The 27,645-nt window shown below is 39.4% G+C and overlaps 1 protein-coding gene across 1 annotated transcript in view; it reads right to left on the minus strand.

Moving 5' to 3' along the window:
- Positions 1-3,631: 3,631 nt before the first annotated feature.
- The window catches only part of vcana (versican a), a 29,628-nt gene continuing 5,614 nt past the window's right edge, over positions 3,632-27,645 (minus strand). Inside the window, exons 7-15 of the mRNA XM_057328955.1 lie at positions 25,231-26,547; positions 12,563-21,514; positions 12,364-12,477; positions 12,131-12,244; positions 10,346-10,504; positions 9,979-10,061; positions 6,209-6,353; positions 5,407-5,589; positions 3,632-4,842 (exon numbers count right to left, since the gene is read on the minus strand). Coding sequence (XP_057184938.1) covers positions 4,745-4,842; positions 5,407-5,589; positions 6,209-6,353; positions 9,979-10,061; positions 10,346-10,504; positions 12,131-12,244; positions 12,364-12,477; positions 12,563-21,514; positions 25,231-26,547 — 11,165 coding nt within the window. The 3' untranslated portion in view covers positions 3,632-4,744. The remainder of the gene's footprint in view (positions 4,843-5,406; positions 5,590-6,208; positions 6,354-9,978; positions 10,062-10,345; positions 10,505-12,130; positions 12,245-12,363; positions 12,478-12,562; positions 21,515-25,230; positions 26,548-27,645) is intronic.

The raw sequence follows: 27,645 nt of genomic DNA on the forward strand, positions 1-27,645 counted from the left end.
TCTCACCACCCTCCCGAGAGACCAGGTGGTGAACCTGCAGGCGCTCCCCACCTGGGAGGAAGACCCAACCTATCCGTGTTGTGTCCAGTACGCGCACGGCGCCTCTACTTGGACCGCACGCAGAGCCCAGAAGCTCTGAGCAGCTCTTTGTCTGTTTCGGAGGTCAGCAGGAGGGCTGTCTCCAAACAGAGGCTGGCGCACTGGATCGTGGATGCCCTCGTTAGGGCATACCGATCTCAATTCGCCCCTGCCCATTGGGAGTGAGGCACACCCCTCATGGGCACTGGCTCAGGGCGCCTCTCTGGCAGACATCTGCAGAGCTGCGGTGGTGCAGTGGACAATGAACCCAAGTCCAATGCAGAAAGCCCCAGAACCGGTGTCAGCCCGCATCTTGGCAAGGTGTGGGACCGGCAGCCGGTAGGGCGTACGCCTGCGGAAGCCTTTCCCCCTCCGGGGGGAGCAGTGGCGATCCCGCCTCACTTCTTTCCCCTCGGGTAAAGAACAGGCATTCCATCCATCACTAGAGAAGCCCTGCCCCCTTAGGCCGGGGAACAGTTGAGTTATCTCCCACATAGCTCTAACCGGACCTAGTGCTCCAGACGTGGTAACCCCCCCTCCGTGGGCTGTTCCATCTGATGTATCCTCATGAATGGTTCCCACCTTGGCAACCCATGACCTCCCCAGGTGGACTCCCACCTGGCGGTTAACTCCTGCAGTCCGCACATTCCTCCCATGAGTTCTCCCCTGACGGTGAGACCATGTGGTGTCTCCACTAATTCCTCCCTACGGTAGATAGTGGCCTCTGCAGCGTTTTTTCCCCCAGGGGGGAATAATGCTTACCCAGTGGCCCGTACGGTGCCGGGCGGCTTCTCGCCATTTAGAGAACTAGGCCTCCGCCCGTGACGGCCGGTGACAGCGGCTTCCCAACTTTGTGTAAAGCTCTGGGTCCCCCTTCCTCTCCACTGGAGGGTCATAATTTCACGTTAGCGTCTTCGTCTGACTCGCCCAGGCCAGTCAACGTCGCTCCGCAGAGATTGTGACGCGGCTCAGTGCTGTGGCGTTTTCCATAGGAACCGCATTCTGTCGGTTCGACACAACGTCGAGAGACCGACAGAAAGGGAACGTCTTGGTTATGGATGTAACCTCGGTTCCCTGATGGAGGGAACGAGACGTTGTGTCGAACCGACAGAATGCGGTTCCTATGGAAAACGGCCGCCCTACCCAGCGGTCGGGGGAGGATGCTTTAGGCTCCTCAGACCAACAGGTGAATGAATGAGGTCTTATACCCGGACATCCGGGGAGGAGCCCGGCATGCAAATTTCATTCGCCAATTTTCATTGGCCTTTTCTAAATACTCAGAAGATGATAGGTTCTCAAGACAAACCCCATTCTGTCGGTTCGACACAACGTCTCGTTCCCTCCATCAGGGAACCGAGGTTACATCCGTAACCAAGACGTTATGTGTGGAGAGAAACATATTGTTGTCCTTTTGACAATAATATACGCTCTCTCCAGTGTCTTGTCATTGGCCCCGCCCCTCTCGTTTCCATGTTATCTTTCCCTGAGTGTTTTATTACCCACACCTGCCCTGTGTCATTATCCCTCGTTTGTGTTCCCTTTAAATGCCCTCATGTTTCATTGTCCTGTGCTCGGTGATTGTATCCAGTTCGTTGTATCCAGTTCGTCCCACGTCCTCTGTCTTTGTTTCCCAGTGAGTCTCTTGTCTTGTTTGCTTGTTAGTTTGATTATTACTTAGTTCTCTTTTTTTGCCCCCTTGAGGGTAGTTTTTGTTTGTTGTATTTTTCTCAGTTTAGTTTTTTCCCCATTGTGGGTGTTTTTGTTTCTGTTTTGTTAAAGAATAAAATCTTATTTGTTAACCCCTTACACACCGCTTGCCTGCACTTGGGTTCTTCCTCCACGCAATTCTTGACAGCCATGGACTACAAAATAAAAAAAGACTGCAAAGGACTACAAAATAAAACATGAACAGGAAATAACTAAATACAAACTTAAAGTACATGTGACAAAGAACATGGAACACTTCTCTTGTGTAGTTGTGTTTATTCTTTTAATTGAGCAGATTTTTAAATACGCTTCTCACATAGTTTTATATAAAGTCTTATAAACTTACATGTTTAATATAGTAACTAGTCAACTCTGGGATGGTTAAGGTAAGTACAAAATGGGTGGAACTAAAATTATTTCTAAAATATTAAGCAAATGTTACTTTTTGATAAGTCAAGTTAAGTCAACTTTATTTATATAGCGCTTTTTACAATTTTCATTGTTACAAAGCAGCTGTACATGAGACATATTGACTGTAAGCAAAACATTTAAAGTTATACATGTAAAAAACAAGAAAAAGGTGAAAACACAGAAGACAGACACACCCACATACAAAACACTCCTCCACACACACAATATGCACAAGTACTAACACACATAGACACACACACGGACACGCACGCACACACACACACAGACACGCACGCACGTACACACACAGACCCGCACGCACACACACAGACATGCACGCACACATGCACAGTGAAAAGCACACATTTAAGTTAAAGGAGAGAGAAACACACGTCAAATGTTAAGCAAACTATAAATTATGCAATATTAATTAAGTAAAACTTTAAAATTCTAAATTCTGATGACTTTACAATTACTTTTTTTTTAACAGAACGTTATTAAACTCAGATTAATTTAGCTCGCTTACAAGTGTAAGTATTGTTTATTGTTGTGACTGCTCATACGTAATTATTCAGTTGTGCAGTACTCAGTTCTGTAGGTGGAGTCAATTTGAATACTGGTTTGAAGAGAGAATGGTGAGTTGGTTCTGTCATATTTTTATTGTTTCATTGCTTCATTAATTGCACTTCTACATCTCTTAATTTAGACTTGACCCACAAACACTGCTTTTGTAAATTCTTATTTATTTAAAATTAGGGCCTTCTTTATTTTGTTTTAAGAGGGACATTTTATCTCTATTACTTGTACATGTAACAAAAGATGATGGCATGATTCATGATGACACCAACACTTGTTAGCATTTGTAATCAAAGTATGATTGTTATTATTGCTTTTCTTTATTAACAGGACTCATATTGTGACACAGCACAGAGTCAAATTGGGATTGTAAGAGTGATTCCTGAAGACAGCCAGGTTTCTTCACATGAGCTGCATTTGCACGCCTCGAATAAAGCAATTACTTTAGGAGTTACTGTATATTGATCAATGACCTTAAAAATAATTTATAATAAAATAAAATTATAAAAAGTAATATGTTATGTTTTGCCAATGCAGATGCAAGCAACATCATCTGTTATGTATCTGGCAGAATCTTTCAGACTTTTCAGTGTTAGTGAAACTACTCTATCTGGTGGTCAAAATTAGGCACTGCTGATTGATTGCCTAAATGTACTGATAATGATAGAGCTGCTGCAGGGTAATCCATTGCTGTGAAAGTGTGCATTAATTACATTATAATATTAGATAATGTTAATATTAAATGCTAAACTTGAATTGCAGTCATTGTTCGAGTATTGTTAACTATGTGCAACCTGTTTCCAACAGAAAAAGATAGAAAATGCAAGAATATAATCAACTTTGTTTGGATGTATGGTGACACATAAAGGCATTCTTTACTATTTTGTTCTTTTCATAAACATTACAGACAATCACTTTGACAATAAACATTTTATACTGTAAATATATAAAAAGATATGTGCACATGTAAAAAAAATACAAAAACTGACAGAAGACAACTTGCCAAAAAAATGGAGAACAAACGCTTGGGACTAAACAAACGGATGACCGTTATTAACAAGTTTTTAAGCACAAGTCAATTAAGCCATTACTGAAAATAATATTTTGGTCCATCCCAAATGTCATCACAAAATCCATATTTCACATGAGCAAATATTTATATTAGTGACATCAATGACAGCTGTTGACATAAAATGTATATATACTAATGTTTTTAATTTTGACAATGTGCAGTTTGGCCAAGTTTTCTTTTTGGCACGTTGTGCTTAAGTAAAACAATGAGAAGACACAGAGCAGCACAAGGAATAAATTATCTTGTAAGAAAGGAATTTGTTCAAGTCTTTATAAGCACAAAGTACTGTACATTCTCATTAAAGTAGTATAAAATCAACCAAGAAAAAACATTGCTGAAATTTGAAGTAGTTGTTAAATTCTTTTGGGGTTTTTTTTGATTGAAAAAGGTGGAAATTAAATAATGCATGGAACAGAGAATAAATAATATAAAATCTACATGGCTTTTCATGTCATTGTCATAACAATGTAATAATGGTAGGATATCAAACCAATCCACGGCATTACAGTTTATGAAATTTACACTACTGTAGCTCCGTTACATTTGTGTCTGGATTTTGGATTACAATTTATGAAGACACAGATTGAAGCAGAATGAGATGGAAGGCACATCAAATAGTCCCTTTTTTCAGATGCCAGCTGAATGTCCTTAATACATTTTTGAAAATCCTCTCTTTAAAATAATGTCAAAAATATTTAAAAGGCACTGGTTCCAGTGATATCCCACTCTGTTTAATGTTGTTTTCTTGTCCTTTTTATAATCTTTTCTTTCACCCATCAGGCAGGTCCGTTATACTCTATAAAATATATTTAGAGGACCCTTGCATACGGGCTGTGTTACTAACTGTGTTGGTAACTATCATTGTGTCCGATGGTGTAATGCACCATGGCGATGGTGTCGTTAGGGTATATCAACAGATGTTTCTGCAGATCTCTTTTGATAGCGATAAAGACTGTATGTCTGATATCGTCTTGCATATCTCCTTTGGAAGTTGGAGGCTATAAAGTAAATACAGATGCATTAAAATCTTTGAGAACCCACAGATTTAATTTGAAATTATAAATCCTCTACATGCATACTTATATTTGCACAGGTAAAGTACCAATTTCAAATAAGCTACAACCCAGATAGCACAATCCATCTGGTTTACGTCTATTTGACGTCTGCATTTACATCTCCAAGACATCTTAAATACATAGTTTGCTCATCTGCAATACGTCTCGGAGACGTCTGAACGTCTGTAATACGTCTGCTAAAGATCTGGAGATCTGCTGCTTAAAAACATCTGCTAAACATCTTAGAAAGAGCTGTTGTACATCCATTCTAAATCATAAACATCTTACAGACATCTTCTAGATGACTAAATGAAGTCTGACAGCAGAAATCTCCGAGACGTATTGCAGATGAGCAAACGATGTATTGTAGATGTCTTGCAGATGTAAATGCAGACGTCAAATAGACGTAAACCAGATGCATGTGTGCTATCAGGGAATATAGTATTTTTTATTTGTTTGTGACAATTATTATTAAAACCTCATAAATGGTTTTTACAGAACACTTACGACTCATGCAAGAAATCCTGGGCAGATCCCATGAGCCATCTCCTTTGCAGCGAATGGTGGGAACATGTCTCTGGATGAAGCCGTCCATGCACTTGTACCTGATCAAGGAGTTAATCTCATAGCGTGGACGCGGCAATCCGAATGTGCGAGCATTATGGACCTGAGGTGGCTGACTGCAAGACACTGTTGAGAATGGCAATAATATTAGTCAAGTCAAGTCAACTTCATTTATATAGCGCTTTTTACAATTTTCATTGTTACAAAGCAGCTGTACATTAAACATATTGACTATAAGCAAAACATTTAAAGCACACATTTAAGATAAGGGAGAGAGAAAGACAGTTCAAATATTAAACAGACTATAAATTCCTATATTAATTAAGTAAAACTTTAAAATTCTAAAGCAGCCCCCCCGGCCAGGCAAACAGTGCAAAACAGTATGCAAATGATGGCGAGGAACCCAAAACAAACTCAGGAGAACTCAGGCCCAACCAGAGGATTCCAGTTACCCTCTGGCAAAAGCTGCAGCCTCTGCACAAGCTCGACAGTGCTTGCACAACTAGGCTAAATAAAAATAATAATAAGGTAAATTATAGGTTTAAGATTATCATTAATAATCTAGTAGCAGTTTAAATTTTGTAGTGAAGACGTGTCAAGTCGCCGCGTCCTTCTTTATCCAGCTCTATCATCTCAGCTCTTGTCAGGTGGCTATTAACCCTTAATATTAACCCTTTGTATTTAACTAAAAACCTAACTTTGGATAACTGTAAGTCCTACAACCCAATGCAAATTTCACACTAACCTGTGCCTTTCTTGCAGGTGAAGGTGAGGTGGTAGTTGCAGGGAACATCGTTCCACTGACCGTCCTCATGCCAGATCATTACCACACAGTCTTCCCCCGAAGAGAAGAAACTGTCCGGCTGGTTTGGTCTCCAGTTTTCATATTGCTACAGGGGAAGAATATGGGTATAGCTGAGACTAGTGGTATGACCTAATGAAACAAGCTCTAAGAATTTTGTCACACTGCTTGATGGCAATGTATTTTTGGAGGGTATGCTACAGTATGAGTCTGTTAATGGATTTGTATTATTCACGTGTACATATTTTTTAGACACATAAAACACATTCAAACTATACATTTTATCAGTATATGTGTTCTCTGGGAATTGAACCAACCACCTTTGCACTGCTGACGCAATGCTCTACCAAGTGAGCTACAGGAAAACCCTCTACCCAGGCCATATTTATGGTTTTAAATGAATATATGGTGGTAATATACTAAGTTTCCAAACATTTGGGAAGGACTGTGTGAATAGATAAGCCAGTAAGGGCAGGTCGATGGATTTGAATGTAGCAATTCAACAATGACCTCCAGCAGGGGGTGCTAACTCCTTAAAGCTCTACCAAAACTGTAATTACTGTATGAAGGAATAGCAGAAAGTGTGTTATTCAAATAGATAGTTGTACGTTAGCTAATAGTCCCTGAGCCCTTGAATTTAGATCACAGCAGCTGAGATTCATGTCTATGTGGCAACACTCTTTCAGCAATCCTGTGGATGTCTTCAAAGAATGATTTGCTTGTCCTGTTATTATATACTTACAAAAGGAATGTACATTTCCTGCTTGGAAACACTAGTAATGACATTTTTGAACCTCTGGGCAACTTCAGTGTTAGTTCATCCAAAAATGCAAATATATATTTTGCGATAATTTACCCTTACGTCATTCCAGACCGTATGACCTCTCCCTTGGAACACAAAAGACATACACTACAATAAAGTCAATTTTATTAAGTAATCTATTAAACTATTACATAAAAGGTACACTGATACTATTTGAAATATACTTGAACTTTACTTAAGAAAATGAATGTGATGTATACTCTGTTTTCCACAGATAAAGTTTTACGAATTTGGTACAACAAGAGTGATGAAAAGTTTTCCATTTCAGACAGCTACTGCTTTAGAAGCGTGAATAAAACAATAAACTCCCCTCTTCTTTGTGCAGGATTGAACTATTAACAAACAGGTCCATTTTAGGTCTAAATGATCTGTCATGCAGCCCATTCCAGGTGCTGCTCATCCTTCTCTTCCATTACCTGTCCTCACCTGTCAGCTTGCCCTTTTCCCAGATTTTATTTTGATCCTTCAGCCCTCAGAGAACTTCCAGAGATGAAAACTTCTATCTCCTACCTTCCAGGCCCCCCACCTCTTTGCAAAAGTGCTGTCGTTATCTTTGAAGTAAGCCCAGTTACAAACAAATGCCTTTAAGGTGTACAGTAATTAGCCACTTTCCTGTTCAATGGAGAAACACCTCTAACCACCACCAAGGAACTTTTTGCATGTGTCTCCTATTGTCTGTCGCTGTTCTTTCACAGATGTAAATCATAGCAAAAAAATTGAATCGTCTTTTTAATTGGACAGAAAACAATTCAATCCAATGCAATTCATATAATTTACCCAATGCAATTTACGTTCCATTCAAGCTACTGTTTTCAATCAATCAGTAGGCGTGTTCCCTGTAAATCAAACCTATGACCTAATGACATCGGTAACACTTTATTTTATGGTGCCCTTTTTACGCATTTTACATGTATTTACTATAAATTATGCATAATTATATGTAACAAACCCTAATCCTAACCCTATAGTAAGTAAATGTAGTTAATTTTTATTACTCAGTACCCTTAACTGTCACCGTTCCACTGTTGGAACACCTTGGTTTACTTCAATATTTCACAACTAAACTCTTATCTAATCATGAAAAACTATATACCACTGGAAAGGTCTAAGACTCTAGAATACATATTTGTCCAGTGTTTTACAAAAATAAATTATGTAGGAGTAGTAATTTATTCATTTATGACAAGAGTGAGCATAAAAACTATTAAATGCTTCTAAATGTGGAACACTTAAATTATGCAATATAATTCCATTTTAATCCTCACAAACTATCATTGGAAAGTGTGGAAATATTATTCAGTTAGAAGTATGATTTTATTACCAATATAATAAATAAGTGTTTTCTTTTGTTAAAGCATTAAGCTGTGTGCTTTTATCATGTGCTTGCTATTTTACTCAGTGGAAAATGACTGTGACAAAAGACAGAGTGTGTGTGAAAAGAGGGGGTGAAGCCATAAATCTAACTAAGTCAGCACACGCACGCACGCACGCACGCACGCACGCACACACACACACACACACACACACAAAGAGTCACACAGAAAAGAAATGTTATGAATCAATCCACTGCATATGTTTTAAGTATAATCATGAGTTGTGATGTGTTTTAATGAATCATAGGATTAAGAAACAACGCAACATAATTAAAAGCATTAGATGATTGAGTGTTTTCTTTTTACTAAAAGAATGTTAAGAATGTTGGTATGTTGTCCGGCCATAAAAACTGTCTCTAGGGAACACTCCCCGAACCTAGCGACTGACCACAGGATGTAAAACATGTGTTGTGAGAGATGTTGTTTTGCAGGAACTAACAAAGAAGGACGGAGTCAGATGAACGTGGTTCACGGTGATTGGTTGCTAAGGAGTAATACTCCCCAGAGAAAAGGGAGGAGTCAGAAGATGAGAACGACGTCAAATACTGAATAAATATGTGTGTTTTATGAATAATCTGGGTTGTTGGCTTTTTGGAGAGTGACTGACAACCCAAAGCTTTGTTACCTTTTTACATCTGATAATAAAACTTCTGTTTAATTTTGGAGAACGTCTCTGTGCAAATTTTTGAACATGCAGGACTGACCAAAAAGTCCAGCAAAAGCTCTAAGAATGTAGATTTTATATTTCAGAACTGTTTTGCAATGGAAATCATTTAGTAAAAGCAATTTTCTCAAATGTCACTGGGCCCATTTGGTACCATTATAAATATTACATATTCATAATCATGTTTTATTGTAAATTTAAAAATAAATCTAAAAAATTTCTATTTCATTGGAAAGCTCCAAGAATGTCCTTCTTATATATAATGATGAAATTTATGAATTTGTAATTTGTATGCAGTAAAGTAACCATTGGAGCCTATATGACACCTAGTGGCAGTTGTTGGTGTAACGATTCAAATGATCCCAGAAACCACATTTTTTGTGATATCAGATGGAAATTTGACACAAAACTTGTTTAGAAGTATGTCTATATTTTGGGGGGGGGTTACGAGAAAAGTTTTTTTAGATTTTTTAGTAAAATAAAACAATGTTTATTGATTATTTTATTATTATTAATGTAAAATGAAACTGCTATAACAATTTTTTTAATTTAATTTTTCAACTCCAGATACTTTTACAATAAAGGATAGAATATCTTCTTTAAAACAAGACCAAGATTAGGTCTCTAGACAAAAGCATTCCAGAGTTACACTGATTTAAATGTTGAAATCACTTTTTTAGCCCCACCCTCAAAAGAGGGAACCGACAGCTAAGGGGATTTAAATGTATAATTACACTGTAACACGGGCACTGTAAAATAAAGTGTAACCATGACTTCATATTGACCATGACATCTTCCAAATTTTTGAAGAATGTATTATTTTTGTACAGTAAGTTATGAAGAATGATCTTACCACAACACTACCATCTGTCCAACGGAAATCTTTCTCAAACATCTTATCATTCAGACCAATCCACTGGTAGTCATGACCAAGGCCTAAGAAAGGAGAGAGATACAGAGGTCAATTGTTTAGCCAAATTAGGAACTATTTACTGTATTAGTGTTTTGAAGTGAAGAGCATTTTTGGCCTTATGCATCACACTTCCTGTATCTACGGGAAGGGAAGCATTAGACCACTATTTACATATTGTCAGATTAGCCTCTTTTATTTTATTAAGTAGCCTCTGTTTGGTTCTTTAGGCTTATAAGCATGATATTGCATATTGCATGAAAGTGGCATTAGAGTTGTTGATGGATAACTTGATTTATTGGTTACTTACGGTTGATGAACTGCTGCTCTTCATGTGAAATAATACTAGAGAGGTGTGCCCCCTGAAGACGACACTCGCGTTCCGCTGTGTCCCAGTTACGCCGATAAGGAAAGTGTTTGTAGCAGTGGCCCTGAAACTTGTGCCAGCTGTAGCTGCATGTTTCCGTGTCTGTGTGTGTGGGGGGGGGGGGGGGGGGGTTAACGTGTGCATTACTGTTAAACAACCATTGAAATGACACGTGAAAACAGTAAAGCCAGGTTACTTCATATTATCTACTATCATCTTTTCATTAGTCTTTCACCCTATACGCAGGTTTTACCCTTACCCCTAACCTGCTTTGATCAATGGTTAGAGCCAGCCTAATGGTTAGAGAGTCGGACTCGTGACCAGAAGGTTGACGGTTCGATTCCCAGGGCCGGCGGGTAACGACTGAGGTGCCCTTGAGCAAGGCACCTTACCCCTACTTGCTCCCCGGGCTTACCCCTACTTGATGCCCACTGCTCAGGGTGTACGTGTGGTCACCACTTGCTGTGCGTGTGTTCACTACTCTCTGGATGGGTTAAATGCAGAGGTCACATTTCGGGTATGGGTTACCATACCTGACAAATAAGTCACTTTCACTTCACTTCAAAGTTGTGGAAAAAGTTTAATTATTTTTATTATTATGCGTGTGGCAGGTGCATGTTCGCTAGAAATCACACCCATGACCTTTGCGTCGCTAATGCTCTACCAACTGAGGTAACAGAACACTGTCGAATGAAATGTGGAACTCCCTCTCAGCCCCATTTCAAACTACACACGCCATTTAAACAAGATCATTCAGAGTAAGAGCTGTACCCATGCGTCCATCATATCAGTAAGCTAATTTTATCTGCATGACAATGTGTACAGAAGAGGTCTGGAGAGTTTTGCTCTGGGGCATTGTTTAGGAAAGAGGAGGTATACTGGAGTAAAGAGGTTATAAAAAGGTTGTAAAACATTCTTGGGATTTTCAAAGTATGCATTTTATTAAATCAGAGGTGTTTTGGTCCTGATGACTATGTCTGGCATGGTACACATATCTTCAGAGATGAATACAAAATCAGCATTTAAAACTGTTTCCACATAAAATTTGCAAATTATGGGTGTACTGTCAGTCACACTGAATGCTTGTGGACTGGCCCTGGGCTGCTCAGAGTCAGGCTGATGACTGTAATTGAAGCAGACTTGCCCTGGCACAACAAATCACTAGGGGTAATTTCTAAACCTTTTGCATATTAACAGACATAAGACACTAAATCCTGATGTATTGTTATTTTTTCTTTGGTAGAAGGTTTTAAAAGCAGTTGTGTCTGAGCATTTCGACTCTGAGGCTGAATCACTGCTGAATCACTGAGTGATAACAGCATTTCTCTGCGGTGTAGACACATTGATGCAGGAGACACTTTAATCTGTATTTGTTGATGCAACGTTCAATAAGATTAAGATGAGGAGCACTCAGAGTACTTGAATAAGTAATGCATTTACAACTTGTGATGTCACTTTTGAATTGTTTTAACTTTGACGAAGACAAGATGTGAGTTGACCTAAAGAGATTAAAGGTTATGCCTTTCTGCTATTAGAATCTATATGTTACATGTTTGAGTTTTTTTAAATAGAAATAATCTCAACAGTGTATATCTGTCCATTAATATGAAAAACAGAAGAAAAAAGAATGATGTTCTTAACAGAAGTGAACTAGGGGGAAAGGCGATTTCTTAAACAGTGGAAAGTATCATTACGTCTGTCTGCTTCATTTAATGGTAAAAATATTACCTTTTTCACACAGTGCTCCTGCATAACTTGGTAGACATAGACAGCTGAAGGAGTTTAGGCCATCAATACATGTCCCTCCATTACGACACAGGTTTGAGTGACATTCATCAAAATCTAATAAAGTAAAAGGTAAATAATAAGTTGTTAATGTAAGCCAAAATCTGCTGGAGTGCATATTGGGTAATGATGTAATGTTAGTATTTTATGTGTTACTGAAATTACACAGCATTTACCTTTTTCACAGCGTTCCCCATTGTATCCAGGTGGACATCTGCAGATCTGAGCACCACCCATTTTTGCGCAAGAACCACCATTCAGGCAAACATTTTCAGAACAGGTGTGAACACCTACAGCAAAAGAGGAAATATGTTTTGTAAATACAAAATAACAAACAATGTTATAATGTTCTTCAACACAGTGTTAACATCTTACCAGGAATGTCAATTGTCTGCCCAGTTATTATGTATCCAAGATCTTTTGTGGTGGCCTCAGAATTTTCTTGTTCCTGAACTGGAATCTCGGTTGTTGGGTTTATAGCTTCCTCAATCAGACCAGCTACCTCCTGTTTCCTTGAGGCGTTTTCTTTACTGACAGACTCAGGTGTCCAAAACATGGGTGAAGTTGTTGCATTGGACATAATGACCGTCTGAACCTCTTCAGATGATGGTATGATGATCGAAACCTCACCTAGGCTGCTCTTTGAGCTAGTGGTTATTTCAGAACCCTCATATTCAGGTTTTGCAGTGGATATGAGTCCAGTGTCATCTTTGGGTTGTGATGTATTCTCAAATTCACTTAGAGCAGCAGAAATAAGTCCATATGTGACTACCTGGTGCACAGTACTCATAACTTCTGGATGCGTGTTCTCATCAACATTGGTTGCACTGACCTCAGGTTTTGAGGAGGCAGTCGTTTCAGTGATAATTTCTGTTTCTGAAGTGGCTTCAAAGCTTGTCTCGCTGTTTATTCTTGTCGCATCATCTGTGCTACTCTCTAAACTAGTCTTATTTCCAATGTCTAGTTCTGTTGTGGATTCAGTTTTGTTAATGAAGTCAGGCATGGACTCCACACTGTAAGTTTCTGATATTGTGTCATAATCTACGACGTGTTCTGCCCCTTCCTCAGAGAAATTAAAACTTGGAGTGCTGGTTGGTTGATCACTCAATCTTGGTATGTGTGTAGATGATAAAGTTTCCATTAATGTTTCTATCTCAGTACTGTTATAAAACTCTGATGCTGAAATAAGGGATTCTGGAATTGTTGTGGAGGTCAATGGCTCTTCTTCACCTGTCCCGATATTTGTCTGGGGCTTATGTGTAACTGTCATCTCAGACAAAGCTTGTTGATATGTCTCTCCATCAGTTACTGATATTGCCTTTGGCAAAGGAGTTGTTGCTAAATTAATCACAAAATATGTCGCCACAGATGGAGACAGTGAAAGATTTGATAAAGTGGACATATCTTCATCTTCCGCTGTCAATGGAGTTAAATCAGTCAGACCTTCTGTAAACATTTCAATTGTTTGATCACCAGAGGCATCGTCTGTTGATGAAAATAATGGATTTGTAGTACCAGAGGCGGATGATATAACGTCTAATGGTTCCTCTGTTTCATCCGTGAAGTATGTTATATCAGCTGTCACTGGTGTTTTAGTTGTCTTAACATATTCAGACATGCTTGTGGTTTGTGAATCCACAGATCCTGTCACTGAACCAGTGAGAGACAACTGATCTGGGGTGACATCAATATTGACAAATGCAGTGCTTAATAAATCTGATGCAGGTGAGACTTCTATCTGTTCAGAGTTTGTAATCTCATTTGGATCTTCTGAGAAATCCTCAGTCAGTGTTTCCATTGTAGCTTCAGTAGATTCAATGGAAGTTTGACCAGCTTGGGTGTGTTCAGTTACATCAGCACTGGTAGTCTCGGGAGTTTGTGTTGCTTGTGTTAATAATACTCCTTCTGTTTCATATGTCCCATGTAACTGATTCAACTCAGTGCCACCTATTCTAGAACCATCTGTTTCTTCTATCGTAATGCTTGAAGGTTGTGGTGTTATGACCATTTCTCTTAATCCAACAGCTTCTTCTGTAATAATTGTAGGGGCAAAAGGTGAAGACAGTTCTGAAATAGACACAGCATCTGCATCAATGATCATGTCATCTTTAGTGATAACTTCTAACTTGATGCTATGATCTCTCATACTCTCTGTTACTGTTGGAAACTGTTCATCCTCATCTTTCTCATCTTCAGTTAATATTAAGACTTTGTTTGTTGGAGTAACAGTTGTTACTTGCTGATCAGTATTGTCCTTATACAAGACTGATTGGGTAGGTATGGACACAGGACCATGTGATGTAACTAATGTAGTGAGTCTGCCACCCAAATCAAATGTTAAATTGGCTTTTGAGGCTGTGAAGAGACCAACAGAAGGTTCATGCTCTGTCTGTGCTGCCACTGAAACTAGAGTGCTTGAGGGTGCTCTCTGCATTTCAGTTGTGGTGGTTGGTGTACTGTCATTTTCACTGCTGGCTAAACCAAAGGATGTTGTGCTAACAGCTGTCTCTGTCATTATTTTATTTGAAAGCAAAGGTGATGATGTTACAGGAGTTGTATCAACACCTGAACCTTCATCTTCTGCTTCATCACCCTCTGCTGAGCCTTCTATTATATCACCACTGCCATCCTCTAAAACTGAAGTTGTGAAGGTAACAGTTGGCTGGGTGGAGCTTAGGAAGGAGGATGATGGGGATGAAGTTGGCTGACTCACAAAATATGTAGTAGCAGTTATGGATTCAATGCTGGAGACACCTTTCTCATCAATTTCCACCTCATCAGTTCTTACAGTTGGGTCTTCATATGCTTTGGTTGATGATGTTTCTGATATCTCATTGGTTAATTCTTCTAGTGGGGTAAATTCTTGATCATCATCCGTGGTTGAAAATGCTGACCCTTCCAAGTCTGTTTCTAACGTATTTGGTCTTATGGTGCTTTGGCTCTCAAAAAATGATGGATCAGATGTGCTTGACAGCATTGGAGCACAATGTTTCTGCGGTTGTGTAAATACCATTGTAGTTATGTCTTCTAATGGTGTAGCTTGAGAAGGAATTGCTTCCAGAACCTCTGGGGATATTTCACCACCAGACGCATAATCTTCATTTTCTTCATTTTCATCTGTAAGGTCACTAATATGTTCATTAACAAACGCTGTGACTGCTGTGCTAGACAGCAATGTTGATTTAGTACAACTTTCAAAGTTCTCTGACTCTGATGTGTTGTTAGCCTCACTGATTTCAGCCTCATCCGTGGCCACGGTATAATTATCATATGTTTTAGTTGTTAGAGTCACTCTATCTTCTTTGCTAGGGTCTTCTGAATGAGTGGTCTCATGGTCACCTTCTGTGATACCAGATTCTTCAAAGACGGGTGCGATGGGACTTGACGCAGTGCTAGTCAGAGGAATTGTGGAAGAACTAGTTTGTGTTTTGATGGCTGCTGAAGAGACATGAATGACAGAGGATACTTGTGAAAACTGCTCTCCTGATCCTTCATCATCTGTTGTGTCATCTTTTGCATCTACAAATGAAGCTGTTGTGTGCTTGCTAGGAATTTTGTGAAAAGATGATGTAAACATTTTGCTTGTGCTCAGAGGAGAAGTCACTGTTAGACTGGGAGTGACTGATACTGAACTATCAGTTTGTATGGATGATATATCAGTGGATTCTGATGTCTTTGCTGATATATCTGTTGTCTTTGTCACACTTGCTGCAGTAACTGAGCTGTGGGATATTTCATCATATTGACTAGTGACTGTGCTTCCTGTGCTCAAGGATTCAAGGGTATGCACTGTAGCAGTAGAGGCTAGAGTGGACACATGCTGTTTGGCATGTGAATCAGTTGTCTGATTGTCAGTAGTCTCAGCACCTTTTGAGCTAGATATTGAGACTGTTCCTGTTGCATCAGATGCTGTTTCTGTGAGCTCCTGGTCTGATTTGGTTGTGGTGAACAATGAAGAACTTCTTGTTGTGAACTCTTTGCTAAACATATCAGAGGTTTCATCTCCTGAACCATCGATTTGTGTGGACAATACAGATGTGAAACCTGATGGTAACAACACATCTGTTGTTTTAATCTTCTCTGTGCTTGTGACAGTCCTTTCAGATAATTTCTCATCTAAATGTTCTGTCTGTGCAGAGGAGAACAGAGTCTCTGATACATCAATGATGGTTAACTCTGAGTACTTTGCTGTCAAACTCCCTGAAGTAACTGGGCTGTAAGATATTTTATCATATTTACTTGTAACTGTGCCTCCTGTTTTCAAAGCTTCAAGGAAATGCACTGTAACAGTAGAGTCTAGAGTGGACACAGACTCTTTGGTATCAGTTGCCGGATTCTCGACAGTCTCAGCACCTGTTGAGATAGGTATTGAGACTATTTCAGTTGCATCAGATGCTGTTTTTGTGAGTTCCTGGTCTGATTTTGTTGTGGTTAAATATGAAGAACTTGTTGTTGAGTTGACTTTGCTAAACATGCCAGAGGTCTCATCTCCTGAACCATCAGTTTCTGTGAATGACAAAACAGAGGTAAAACTTGATAGTGACAACACAGCATTAGTCTCTGATACATCAACAATGGTGGACTCTGATGGCTTTGCTGATAGCTCTGTTGCCTCTGTCACACTCGATGTAGTAACTGAGCTGTGAGACATTTCAAAATCTTTAACTGTGACTGTGCTTCCTGTGCTTGAGAGGAATTCAAAGGTATGTGCTTTTACAGTAGAGTCTAGAGTGGACGCAGGCTGTTTGGTAGGTGTTTGAGTAGTGTGATCATCTGGGTTCTCAGCACCTGTTGAGCGAGATATTGAGACTGTTCCTGTCGGATCAGAGGCTGTTTTTGCAAGGTCCTGTTGTGACTTGGTTGTGGTAAACATGTCATAGACCTCATCTCCTGAACCAGCACTTTCTGTAGATGCCATTGGTGTTAAGCTTGATGGTGATAACACATATTTCGTTGTCATACTTTGTAATGTAACTGTCTTTGTGGCAATGATTTCAGATAATTTCTCTTCTAAATTCTCCATCTGTGCAGAAGAGAACAGAGTCTCAGAAACATCTACGATGGTGGACTTTGATGGCTTTGCTGATAGCTCTGTTACCTCCATCACACTCCCAGTTGTATCTGTGCTGTGATATGTTTCATCATCTTGCCTTGTGACTGTGCTCAAAGATCCAAGGGTTTGTACTGTTACAGTAGAGTCTAGAGTAGATACAGGCAGCTTTGTATGTGTTTCAACTGTCTGATCACTGATAGTCACGGCACCTATTGAGCTAGGTTTTGAAGGTGTACTTGTTGATGATGTTTTTGTGAGTTCTTGGTCTGGTATGGTTGTGCTGAAAAAATAAGAACTTGTTGTGAACTCTTTTGGAAACAAATCAGACGTCTCATCTCCTGAACCTTCCGTTTCTGTGAATGACAAAACTGATGTGAAACTTGATGGCGACAATACATCTGTTGCCTCTGTCACACTTTCTGTAGTAACTGAGCCGTGAGATATTTCATCATCTTGATTTGTGACTGTGCTTCCTGTGCTCAAAGATTCAAGGGTATGCACTGTTACAGTAGAGTCTAGAGTGGACACAGGCTGTTTGGTATTTATTTCAGCTGTCTGATTGTTTATAGTCTCCGTCCCTTTTGAGACTGACATTGAGATTGTTCCTGCTGCATCAGATGCTGGTTTAATGAGTTCTTCCTCTGGTTTGGTTGTGCTGAACAATGAAGAACTTGTTGTTGTGAAGACTTTGCTGAACATATCAGAGGTCTCATCTCCTGAACCATCAATTTCAAAAATCTCATCTGATTTAACTGTGCTATTGACCGTGCTTTCAGATAGTTTTCTTATCTCTGTCTGTGCAGAGGAGAACAGAGTCTCTGATACATCAATGATGGTGTACTCAGATAGCTTTGCTGCTAGCTCTGTTGCCTCTGTCACACTTTCTGTAGTAACTGAGCCGTGAGATATTTCATCATCTTGACTTGTGTCTGTGCTTCCTGTGCTCAATGATTCAAGGGTATGCACTGTTGCAGTAGAGTCAAGAGTAGATACAGGCTGTTTTGAATGTGTTTCAGCCGTGTGATCGGTGATGGTCACAGCACCTGTTGAGATAGTAATTGAGGCTATACCTGTTGATGCAGATAAAGTTTTTGTGAGATCTTGGTCTGGTATTGTTGTGCTAAGCACAGAAGAACTTGTTGTTGTAAAGACTTTGCTAAACATATCAGAGGTTTCATCTCCTAAACCATCCATTTCTGTGGATGACAAAACTGATGTGAAACTTGATGGTGACAACACACCTTTTGTTGTCATCTTTTCTGATGTAACTGTGCTTTTGACAGTGCTTTCAGATAGTTTTCTCATCTCTGTCTGTGCAGAGGAGAACATAATCTCTGATACATCAGTGATGGTGGACTCTGGTGGCTTGGCTGATAGCTCTGTTGTGTCCATCATACTCCCAGTTATAGCTGAGCTGTGAGATATTTTATCATCTGGGCTTGTGACTGTGCTTCCTGTGCTTAAGGATTCAGCAGGATACACCGTTACAATAGAATCTAGAGTAGACACAGACTGTTTTGTTTGTGTTTCAACTTTCTGATCGGTCATGATCACACTTGTTGAGATAACTATTGAGACTGTTCCTGTTGCATCAAGTTCTTTCTTTGTGAGTTCTTCCTGGCCTGATTTGATTGTGGTAAGCAATGAAGAACTCGTTGTTGTGAAGACTCTGCTAAACGTTTCAGAGCTCTCACCTCCCGAACCTTCAATTTCTGTGGCTGACAAATTTGATGTAAAACTTGATGGCGGCAACATATATTTTGATGTCATCTCCTCTGATGCAACTGTGCTTGTGACAGTGCTTTGAGATAATCTCTCATCTAAATGTTCTGTATGTACAGATGAGAACAAAGTCTCCGAAACATCAATGATGGAATCTGATGGCTTTGCTAATAACTTTGTTACCTCCGTCACACTCGCTGTAGTAACTGAGCTGTGAGATATTTCATCATCTGGACTTGTGACTATGCTTCCTGTGCTCAATGATTCAAGGGTATGAGCTGTTAGAGGAAAGTCTAGAGTGGACACAGGCTGTTTGGTATGTGTTTCAGTTGTCTTATTGTCGATTGTCTCAGCACCTGTTGAACTAGATATTGAGACTGTTCCAGTTGTATCAGAGGCTGTTTTTGTGAGTTCTTGGTCTGGTATTGTTGTGGATAAATATGATGAACTTGTTGCTGTGATGACTTTGCTAAACATGTCAAATGTCTCATCTCCCGAACCATTAGTTACTGATGATACAAAAGAGGTAAAACTTGATGGTGACAAAACGTCTTTTGTCTCTGAAACATCAGTGATGGTGGACTCGGATGGTTTTGCTGATAGCTCTGTTTCCTCTGTCACACTCTCTGTAGCAACGGAGCTGTGAGAAATTTCACCATGTTGACTTGTGACTGTGCTTCCTGTGCTCAAGGTTTCATGGGAATGCACTGCTGGAGTGGAGTCTAAAATGGACAATGGCTGCTTGGTATGTGTTTCAGTTGTCTGACTGGCAACAGTCTCAGCACCTGTCGAGCTAAGTATTGAGGCTGTAGCTGTTGATACAGATGTTGTTTTTGTGAATTCTTTGTCAGATTTGGTTGTGGTAAACAATGAAGAACTTGTTGTTGTGAACTCTGTGCTAAATATATGAGAGGTCTCATCTCCTGAACCATCAATTTCTGTGGATGACAAAATTGATATAAAACTTGAAGGTGACAACACATCTTTTGTTGTAATCTCATCTGTTGTCACAGTGCTTTTGTCAGTGCTTTCAGATATTTTTTTCATCTCTGTCTGTGCAGAGGAGAACAGAGTATCTGATACATCAGTGATGGTGGACTCTGACAGCTTTGCTGATGCCTCTGTTGCCTTCATTACACTTCCAGTTCTAACTAAGCTGTGAGATATTTCACCATCTTGACTTGTGACTGTGTGTCCTGTGCTCAATGATTCAAGGGTATGAGCTGTAGAATCTGGAGTGGACACAGGCTGTTTTGTATGTGTTTCAGCTGTTTGATTGGTGATGGTCACAGGTATTGTTGAGATGGGTAGTAAGACTTTTCCTGTTCCTTCAAATTCTGTCTCTGTGAATTCCTGGTCTGATTTAGTTGGGGTGAAAATTGAAGAACTTGATGTTGTGATGACTTTGCCAATCATATCAGAGGTCTCATCTCCTGAACCATACATTTCTGTCGCTAACAAAAGTGATGTGACACTTGATGGTGACAACCCATCTGTTGTTGCCATCTTTTCTGGTGTAACTATGCTTGTGACAGTGCTTTCAGAAAATGTATCATCTAAATGTTCTGTCTGTGCAGAGGAGAACAGAGTCTCTGATACATTAGTGGAATCTGATGGCTTTGCTGATAGCTCCGTTACCTCCGTCACACTTACTGTAGTAACTGAGCTGTGAGATATTTCATTATCTGGACTTGTGACTGTGCTTACTGTGCTCAAGGATTCAAGGGTATGAGCTGTTACATTAGAGGACATAGGCTGTTTGGTATATGTTTTAGTTGTCTCATAATCTGAGGTTTTAGCATCTTTTGAGCTAGCTATTGAGACAGTACCTGTTGACTCAGATATGTTTGTGGCGAGTTCTTGGTCTGATTTGGTTGTGGTGAATAATGAACTTGCTGTAGTCAACTTTTTGCTAAACATTTCGCTGTTGTCTGGGTTTGCTGTGCTTTTGTGATCAACTAAATGGGATGATTCAGTAGTGTCATTATAATCCACCGTGTTCTCTAATGGAATAATTGTTGTTTCCAGAGTTAAGTGTGCTGTAGATGAGCTTTTCTCAGTTGTAGCAGAGGATAAAATGTTTGGCATTATAGTTCCTTCAGCTATAAGAATATCCCCTTCACTTAATGCCACAAAAGGTGACAATAGAGTGGAGTCTTCTACTGTTGATCCTTGGCGAAATAAATTTTCTGGTTCAAGGGTTGTGGAGAGCAAGGGGGATACCATTGATGAACCTGATAACAGTGATCCATGTGGTGTTTTACCAGCTTCTATTAATGAACTATCAAATTTAAATGTTGTTGCCTGTTTGTTGGTTTGTGTTAAGTTTTGATTAATGTGGGATTCACTTCCAAATGTATCTCCTCTGACTTCTAACACCACATTTTCAGGACGAAGTGTTCTCTCGTGCTTGCCATTTATCAAGCTTACTGTTCGAGTTGTGATAGGCTCAGCATCCACATGAGATAGAATTTCACCAGGTACCTCAGGGTTGACTGCTGGCTGTGAATGTTGAAAGGGTGTCTCTGTAAAAGTTATCTGACTTTGGTTTACTGTTGAGAGAATGAAAAAAAAAGCTGTTAAGGCCATTTAATTCTAAATTATATATGTATAGATAGATAGAAGATCATCTCTATGCATTTGTATTAGTAGCTCAGCAGAGTGATTGGATTAAAAGTTTAAATATCCAGCTACCCATTGTCAAAGCTGTGGCTCATTATTAGGCTCATAATGTTTAACATAGCATACATATATTCCACCATATTAAAAGTCATAGCTAAAGGAAGACAAACAGAGATGCCAAGTGTTTTGTTAAATACATTTTTAAGGCTTTTTTGGGCCTTAGGTTTATAATTTGTTGAAACACTGCAACTGTCTTTGACTTTTTAAACTGATCCTTTTCTCAATATGTCCTTGTTGTGACTTTGTCATCAGAGCAGACACAGACATCCTGTTCCTTCATAAAGAAGACAGACTGCCACAAACTAAAGCCCTTCATATCTACCACATCTACAGAAATCGTCTTGCACAACATTGGTCATATCAGTTAAACATCCCACACAACTACTGATACTTACCAGCATGTCTGTTTTAAGGTTAAACAGGGACCTATTTTCCCACAAATGCAGAATTTAGAAGATTGGTGGCTAAAATCTGGAACACCCGCAGGGCCAGAGGTTCACATATATAGACACCTGGCTAAGCTAAGAGAAGTAGGCAACATGTAAACCTCCTCTCATTTGTCTATAGCCTAGCTTACAAGCAACGAGGCATGGCCAAGTTTAACGTCCCCAGAGTCATTTTATACACATAAAAACAGCCGTCACATACAAGCTGGGTCATGCTGAAAAACAGGACCAGCACAACGGGCTGCAGGCAGGCATAAATGTGCTTTTGTCTTAAATCACTACTTCACTGGCCTAAATATCCTGTGTAACATCCAGCATGAACACAGTTTTACTTATCACAGTATTGCTTTTGGTAAGGTATGGCCAACAGAGAAAGCAATCATATTCCCTTCACTATGAGTTACTGGTTGCTTGGCTTTCTCAACACTGAAGATATTCTGCTTTAGAAATTACATCAGCCTTGGTGTAGTGTCCAGACTTCAGTGCCCTAGCAGCCTGCTATGTTTATGCTGGTAAGGGTCCAAGGTTTCATTCTGCCAAGTGTGCAGTCACTTACAGAGAACACTAGGAAAACAAATTTGTTAGGGCATCTCCTCGTAAACAGGTCTCAGAAACTAAATGTATCAACATCAACTGTGTTGGAACCATACATGCCTGTCATTAACAGATCAGACCAGCCAGTAATGCTGCACCTGTAGTGTGGTGGTTGTAGCGAGGAAGGCAGGGCGAGAGCCGTGGGGCGGGTAAGGCGGGGCCGGCGGCGTAAGTGGCAACGAGTGTCAGCTGTGCGACCGCCGGTCCCCGCATGCCTCACGGGGGAGCTCGGGAGCATAAGAGGACGAGCGACCGGACCATCGAGAGAGAGGACCCGGGCCCGGAAACAGTTAAGTTTGTTTATGTGTTCATGTGGCCGGCAGTCGACCGTGAGGTGGCTGCCGGCCTGTTATTTGCTGTTTATTTATTTTTGAATTAAAGTTTTGTGAATGATGCCGGTTCCCGCCTCCTTCCTTCCCTTCTATTGAACTGTATTACAGTGGTGTAATGCTTTCTGACCGAAGCTTAAAATTTCTTGTGTGTGTGATTCTGTGGTAATGATTGTATGTGTGGTACAGTACGTGCATATAAAATATATAGTATGTGTTACTTGTTTCAAAGAGTTAAGAGTTTATCTCAAAGTAATGTGAACACAGCTGTTTTGAGTCAGTAACAACAATCTTGGGACAGCTTGAGAACAAAATCTTGGAAAGTGCCAAGCAAAAGCATAATCTAATAGTATCCAAAAAACAGATGGTTGCATTTTGTTGGAGAAAATAAAAAACAGACAAAAATTTAAGCAGAAGCAATTAGCAGTGGAGTTTTTTTTTTTTTCAAAAACTCACATCTACTTTAGACAGCCTATCTTCCAACACTGCAAACCCCGATAAGTTAAGATAACGCAAAACATTTGTGGTAACTTATTACCACAAAACTTTTAAGTTGATAAAGAACACTAAACGCATAAGTACAGTGAACTCAAAATAATTCATTTTGAATAAACTTCATTTTCATTTTACATTTACTTGAGTTTCACTTATCAATGTTGTAATGAAGGAACAACAGCCTGAAGCATTATCAATGTAATGCCTTTAGATAAAATTTGAAATGAGTCAATTTTACTCCTAAGCAAATGCTCTACTCGTCTGCACAATTGTTACCTCATTAAAATCACTAATGTCCCAAAACTCTTTAAATAACAGAATAGAACAGAATACTAAACATGTATAAACCTCCTCCCATTGTAATTTTGATATAAGTACATAAAATAACACTATATTTCAAGATTTACTTCCATTATCCAGTCCACACAAAGCATGCTGGGAATCGCTCTGACGTCATTGGAAGATATAATTTTTTTTTTTAGTTAAGTGACTTTATAAGTGTGTCCCTGGAACTCAAAATATCAAAATAGTTAAACACACTTAAAAGTTGTAAGTTAAATAAACTTTTTCACAGTTTTGAGTATAGTTTGCTTATTTTTGATGAGTAGATTATACTGTTCGGGAATACAGTGAACCCATACCACATTGGTTGTATGTATCAGCTCAAATACAACCTTTAAGGAGCTTTTAAACAATTAGTGCCTGCAGCAGGCCATGCTACAAGAACTTTTGCCTTAATTTCTTATGTGGTTTAATCTGTGTGCTAATTTGAAATGTTACAAAGGCCATGGGTTCAATCCCTGGTAACACTCTGCTCGAATACAGTATATACTGTACCTGAACCTCAAAATGTCTGCCAAATGTAAAAGCTAATTTTGAAAAAATGGTAGTTACCATGTACAAAGTTCACATATTATGCATAAGTGAACGTCATTTTGATTTGTACATGTTTATTTTATAAAGACACATGCAACATGACATTGACTTGTTAAGACAGCTATAAAAGCTTAACTTCAAACATAACTATTTGTCATAATAAACTGCTTGAACAAACAACCTACACACACACACACATATACAGTATATATATATATATATATATATATGTACTGATTTATGCCTTTCAATGTATTTCAATGTGGGGCAGTCGATTCCCAGGGCCGGCGGGTAATGACTGAGGTGCCCTTGAACAAGGCACCTTACCCCTACTTGCTCCCCGGGCGCTGCAGTGATAGCTGCCCACTGCTCTGGGTGTACGTGTGTTCACGACTTGCTGTGCGTGTGTTCACTACTCTCTGGATGGGTTAAATGCAGAGGTCACATTTCGGGTATGGGTCACCATACTAATAGGTCACTTCACTTTCACTTTTTTTTCACTTTCACTTTTAACTTTATAATTCAGGACCCTGGACAGCACTGTAAACAATACTGTGACATATATAGTGTCACAAATTATATTTGGAAAACTAGGGCCATTACTTGTACTGTGCAGCAGAAATACACAAACTATTTGGAACATGGAAGATGTTTTGATAGTTCTGTTAAACTTTTAAATGTCACAGCTGGACATCTGTAAACAAAAGAATCCTTGATAGTTATCCTGAAGTTTAAATAACCTAAAAACAAATTATTAAAATAATATTCTGATTATGATGCAGCTGCCCTTCCATTTACAATCAAATAGTCAACACAACATAAATCTGAATGTAAAGGAAGTAGTACCTGATTCAAAATCTGTGATGGTGTCCTTGGCCTCTATCTGTGTCTCCCTGGGTGCCTCTGAAGTGCCTGAATCAGCTTCCTCATGTGATGTTCCAACACCCATAGGTGAAGATGTTGTCATCGCACTTCCCTCTGCAAGTTTGGTTGACCCAGGCACAGTCATATCTTGTGGCATGCTAGCACGATCTGTCAATTCAATAGTTCCACTTTGTAAAAAGCTGGTAAATGGTTCAATCTCATTTTGTGTAGGTATTGAGATTTCCTCAGTTGATGTTTCTCCGGGTTGTGTGTTACACATAAAAACTGTGGACACAGTAGCAGAATCAGTGACTGTATTGCTGGTAACTCTCCTGGAGGTCTCTGTAGGTTCAGATTCTGGGCTGGTGTATTTGTCGGTGAACAGGTGAGGTGAGGGTTCTGCCATAACATGGTTGTCACTAACAATGTCATCTTCATACTCAGGGAACACAGTAGACAAAGCACTCTCAGGAAAAGTTGTCTCTGTTGCCATTGTGAAAGATGAGTGTGTAGAAGAAGGTGATTCAAGCTTGTTCCCAAATTCATCAACGTTAACTGTTGTTACTGGCCCAATTGCTCCCATAGTCTGTTCTGTACTGGGCTGTGACACTTCCACTGTGTAGAGTCTGGAGTCTGGAACGATACTGGTCACCGATGGCTCTACAGTGGAGAGGTCCACTGGGTCTAAAACTCTTTCTGTTGTAACTCCTACTAAGACAGCTTCCTCTGTTTTCCCAATTGCAAACATAGGCTTTGTGCTCGGAGAGGCTGAGAGAAGAATGTCAGGCAGAATGGTGTCCACTTCAATAATGCTGCTGTCCTCTGGTTTTTCTATTGGGGTTTCTTTGGTAGTGGGGACTGCACTAGTAGGTTCTCCACGGACTACATCTCCATGAAAATCTGCTCCTTCATCCACCATTTCAGTTACAAATTCACTAATATCAAAATCTGGAAATGTTGTTGCAGAGACACTTTCCACAGATTTTACACAGAGTGTGGAAGGATTTTCAAAAGATTCCAGACCGTCAGAAGCACGACTTGTCTTTGGTGGTGCCATGCTTGTAGAAAACATATAAGGGATATCTGTTGGGGCCGGGCCATCAAAAGCATTTGTAAGGGATTGGGCATCATCAGAGGTGACCTGTGATGAAGCAAACACTTCAGGAACATGAGAGAGGTCAGCATCAGGAGAACGAGTCTGGCCTGCGATGGTCTCTGTGGTGGAGTTGGGCTCCATGGTGGTACCATCATGGATTATGACATCCACCCAAGAGGACTGGTTGAATAAGAACTTAAAACCTAAAAGAACAAAAATATTCTGTCACAATATGTTTCCAATAATTTGTATTACAGGCACTCAACCATGCATAACACCTCACATTGTAGTACAGAACAAAATGTAAAAAGTGTTTTTACATGACAAAGATGCCCAAAGTGACCAACTAGTATAAAAGACTAAATATACTATTTGTGACATCCTTTAATAAATCAATAAGTGGAAATATTCTAAAGACTATTTGAACAGAATCCCCAGATTCTGTTTTGCCACAAGAGATTGTTCAACATTCATAGTGTCTTGTCTGTCAGTACATCTCATGGGATATTTCTGATTATTGTAATCAGATTATTATGAAACTTGAATCCTGTATTGCACAAACAAGGGTATGTTTTGAATATGCAACTCTCAGAATCTCCTACAGTACAAACAATTGCTGTAACACCCTCAAGTAATGAAGTGTTTTTTATTGTTGTCCTCTTCAGATTTTTGTTTCATTCTGAGTTTGCTCCATAAAAATAAAAAATAAAATAATGGCTTGGTCATTAATAAAATCTTTTTAGCTACAATACAGACAGCTCTCTAAACATTTAATTGTATGTAATGTCTGGATTTAAATATGAAAAGCCATTTGTTTTGTCTTCACAGCCTTCTATTATTTTGCTAACTGAATTTAATTCATACAAACAGCTTACATGCTTCCAATGACCATTTGTGTTTACTGAGAATAACTAAACTCACACTAAAAGCATCATCTTTAGTTTCTTTAATACAGTTGGCTAACTGCCAAAGCTCCAGCTGTTCTGCATTACGTTCTATTCAGCCATGTCTGATGTCAGCCATGAGGTGCTTTTTCCTTTTCAGAAAAATGATCCTCATCCATGTGATGTATTGTCTGTCTGCTTATGGGGTTTTATATGCTTAGGTGTAAATTATTTTTGTTTTTCTTAAATTGACACATTAGCAAGCTGACGGGCAAAAAACTGCATTTGTTATAAGACTTTCTGGCTCTCTCATGTGGTAAAGGACACTTCACAGTGACTGTGTCTTAAAAAGTTACTTAGATTTGAAGTAGATAGCTCACCAGGTTTTGAAACACATTCTGCATCTAATTCACACTG

Source organism: Triplophysa rosa, linkage group LG2, assembly GCF_024868665.1.
Source record: "Triplophysa rosa linkage group LG2, Trosa_1v2, whole genome shotgun sequence".
In the NCBI taxonomy this organism is placed as follows: Eukaryota; Metazoa; Chordata; class Actinopteri; order Cypriniformes; family Nemacheilidae; genus Triplophysa; species Triplophysa rosa.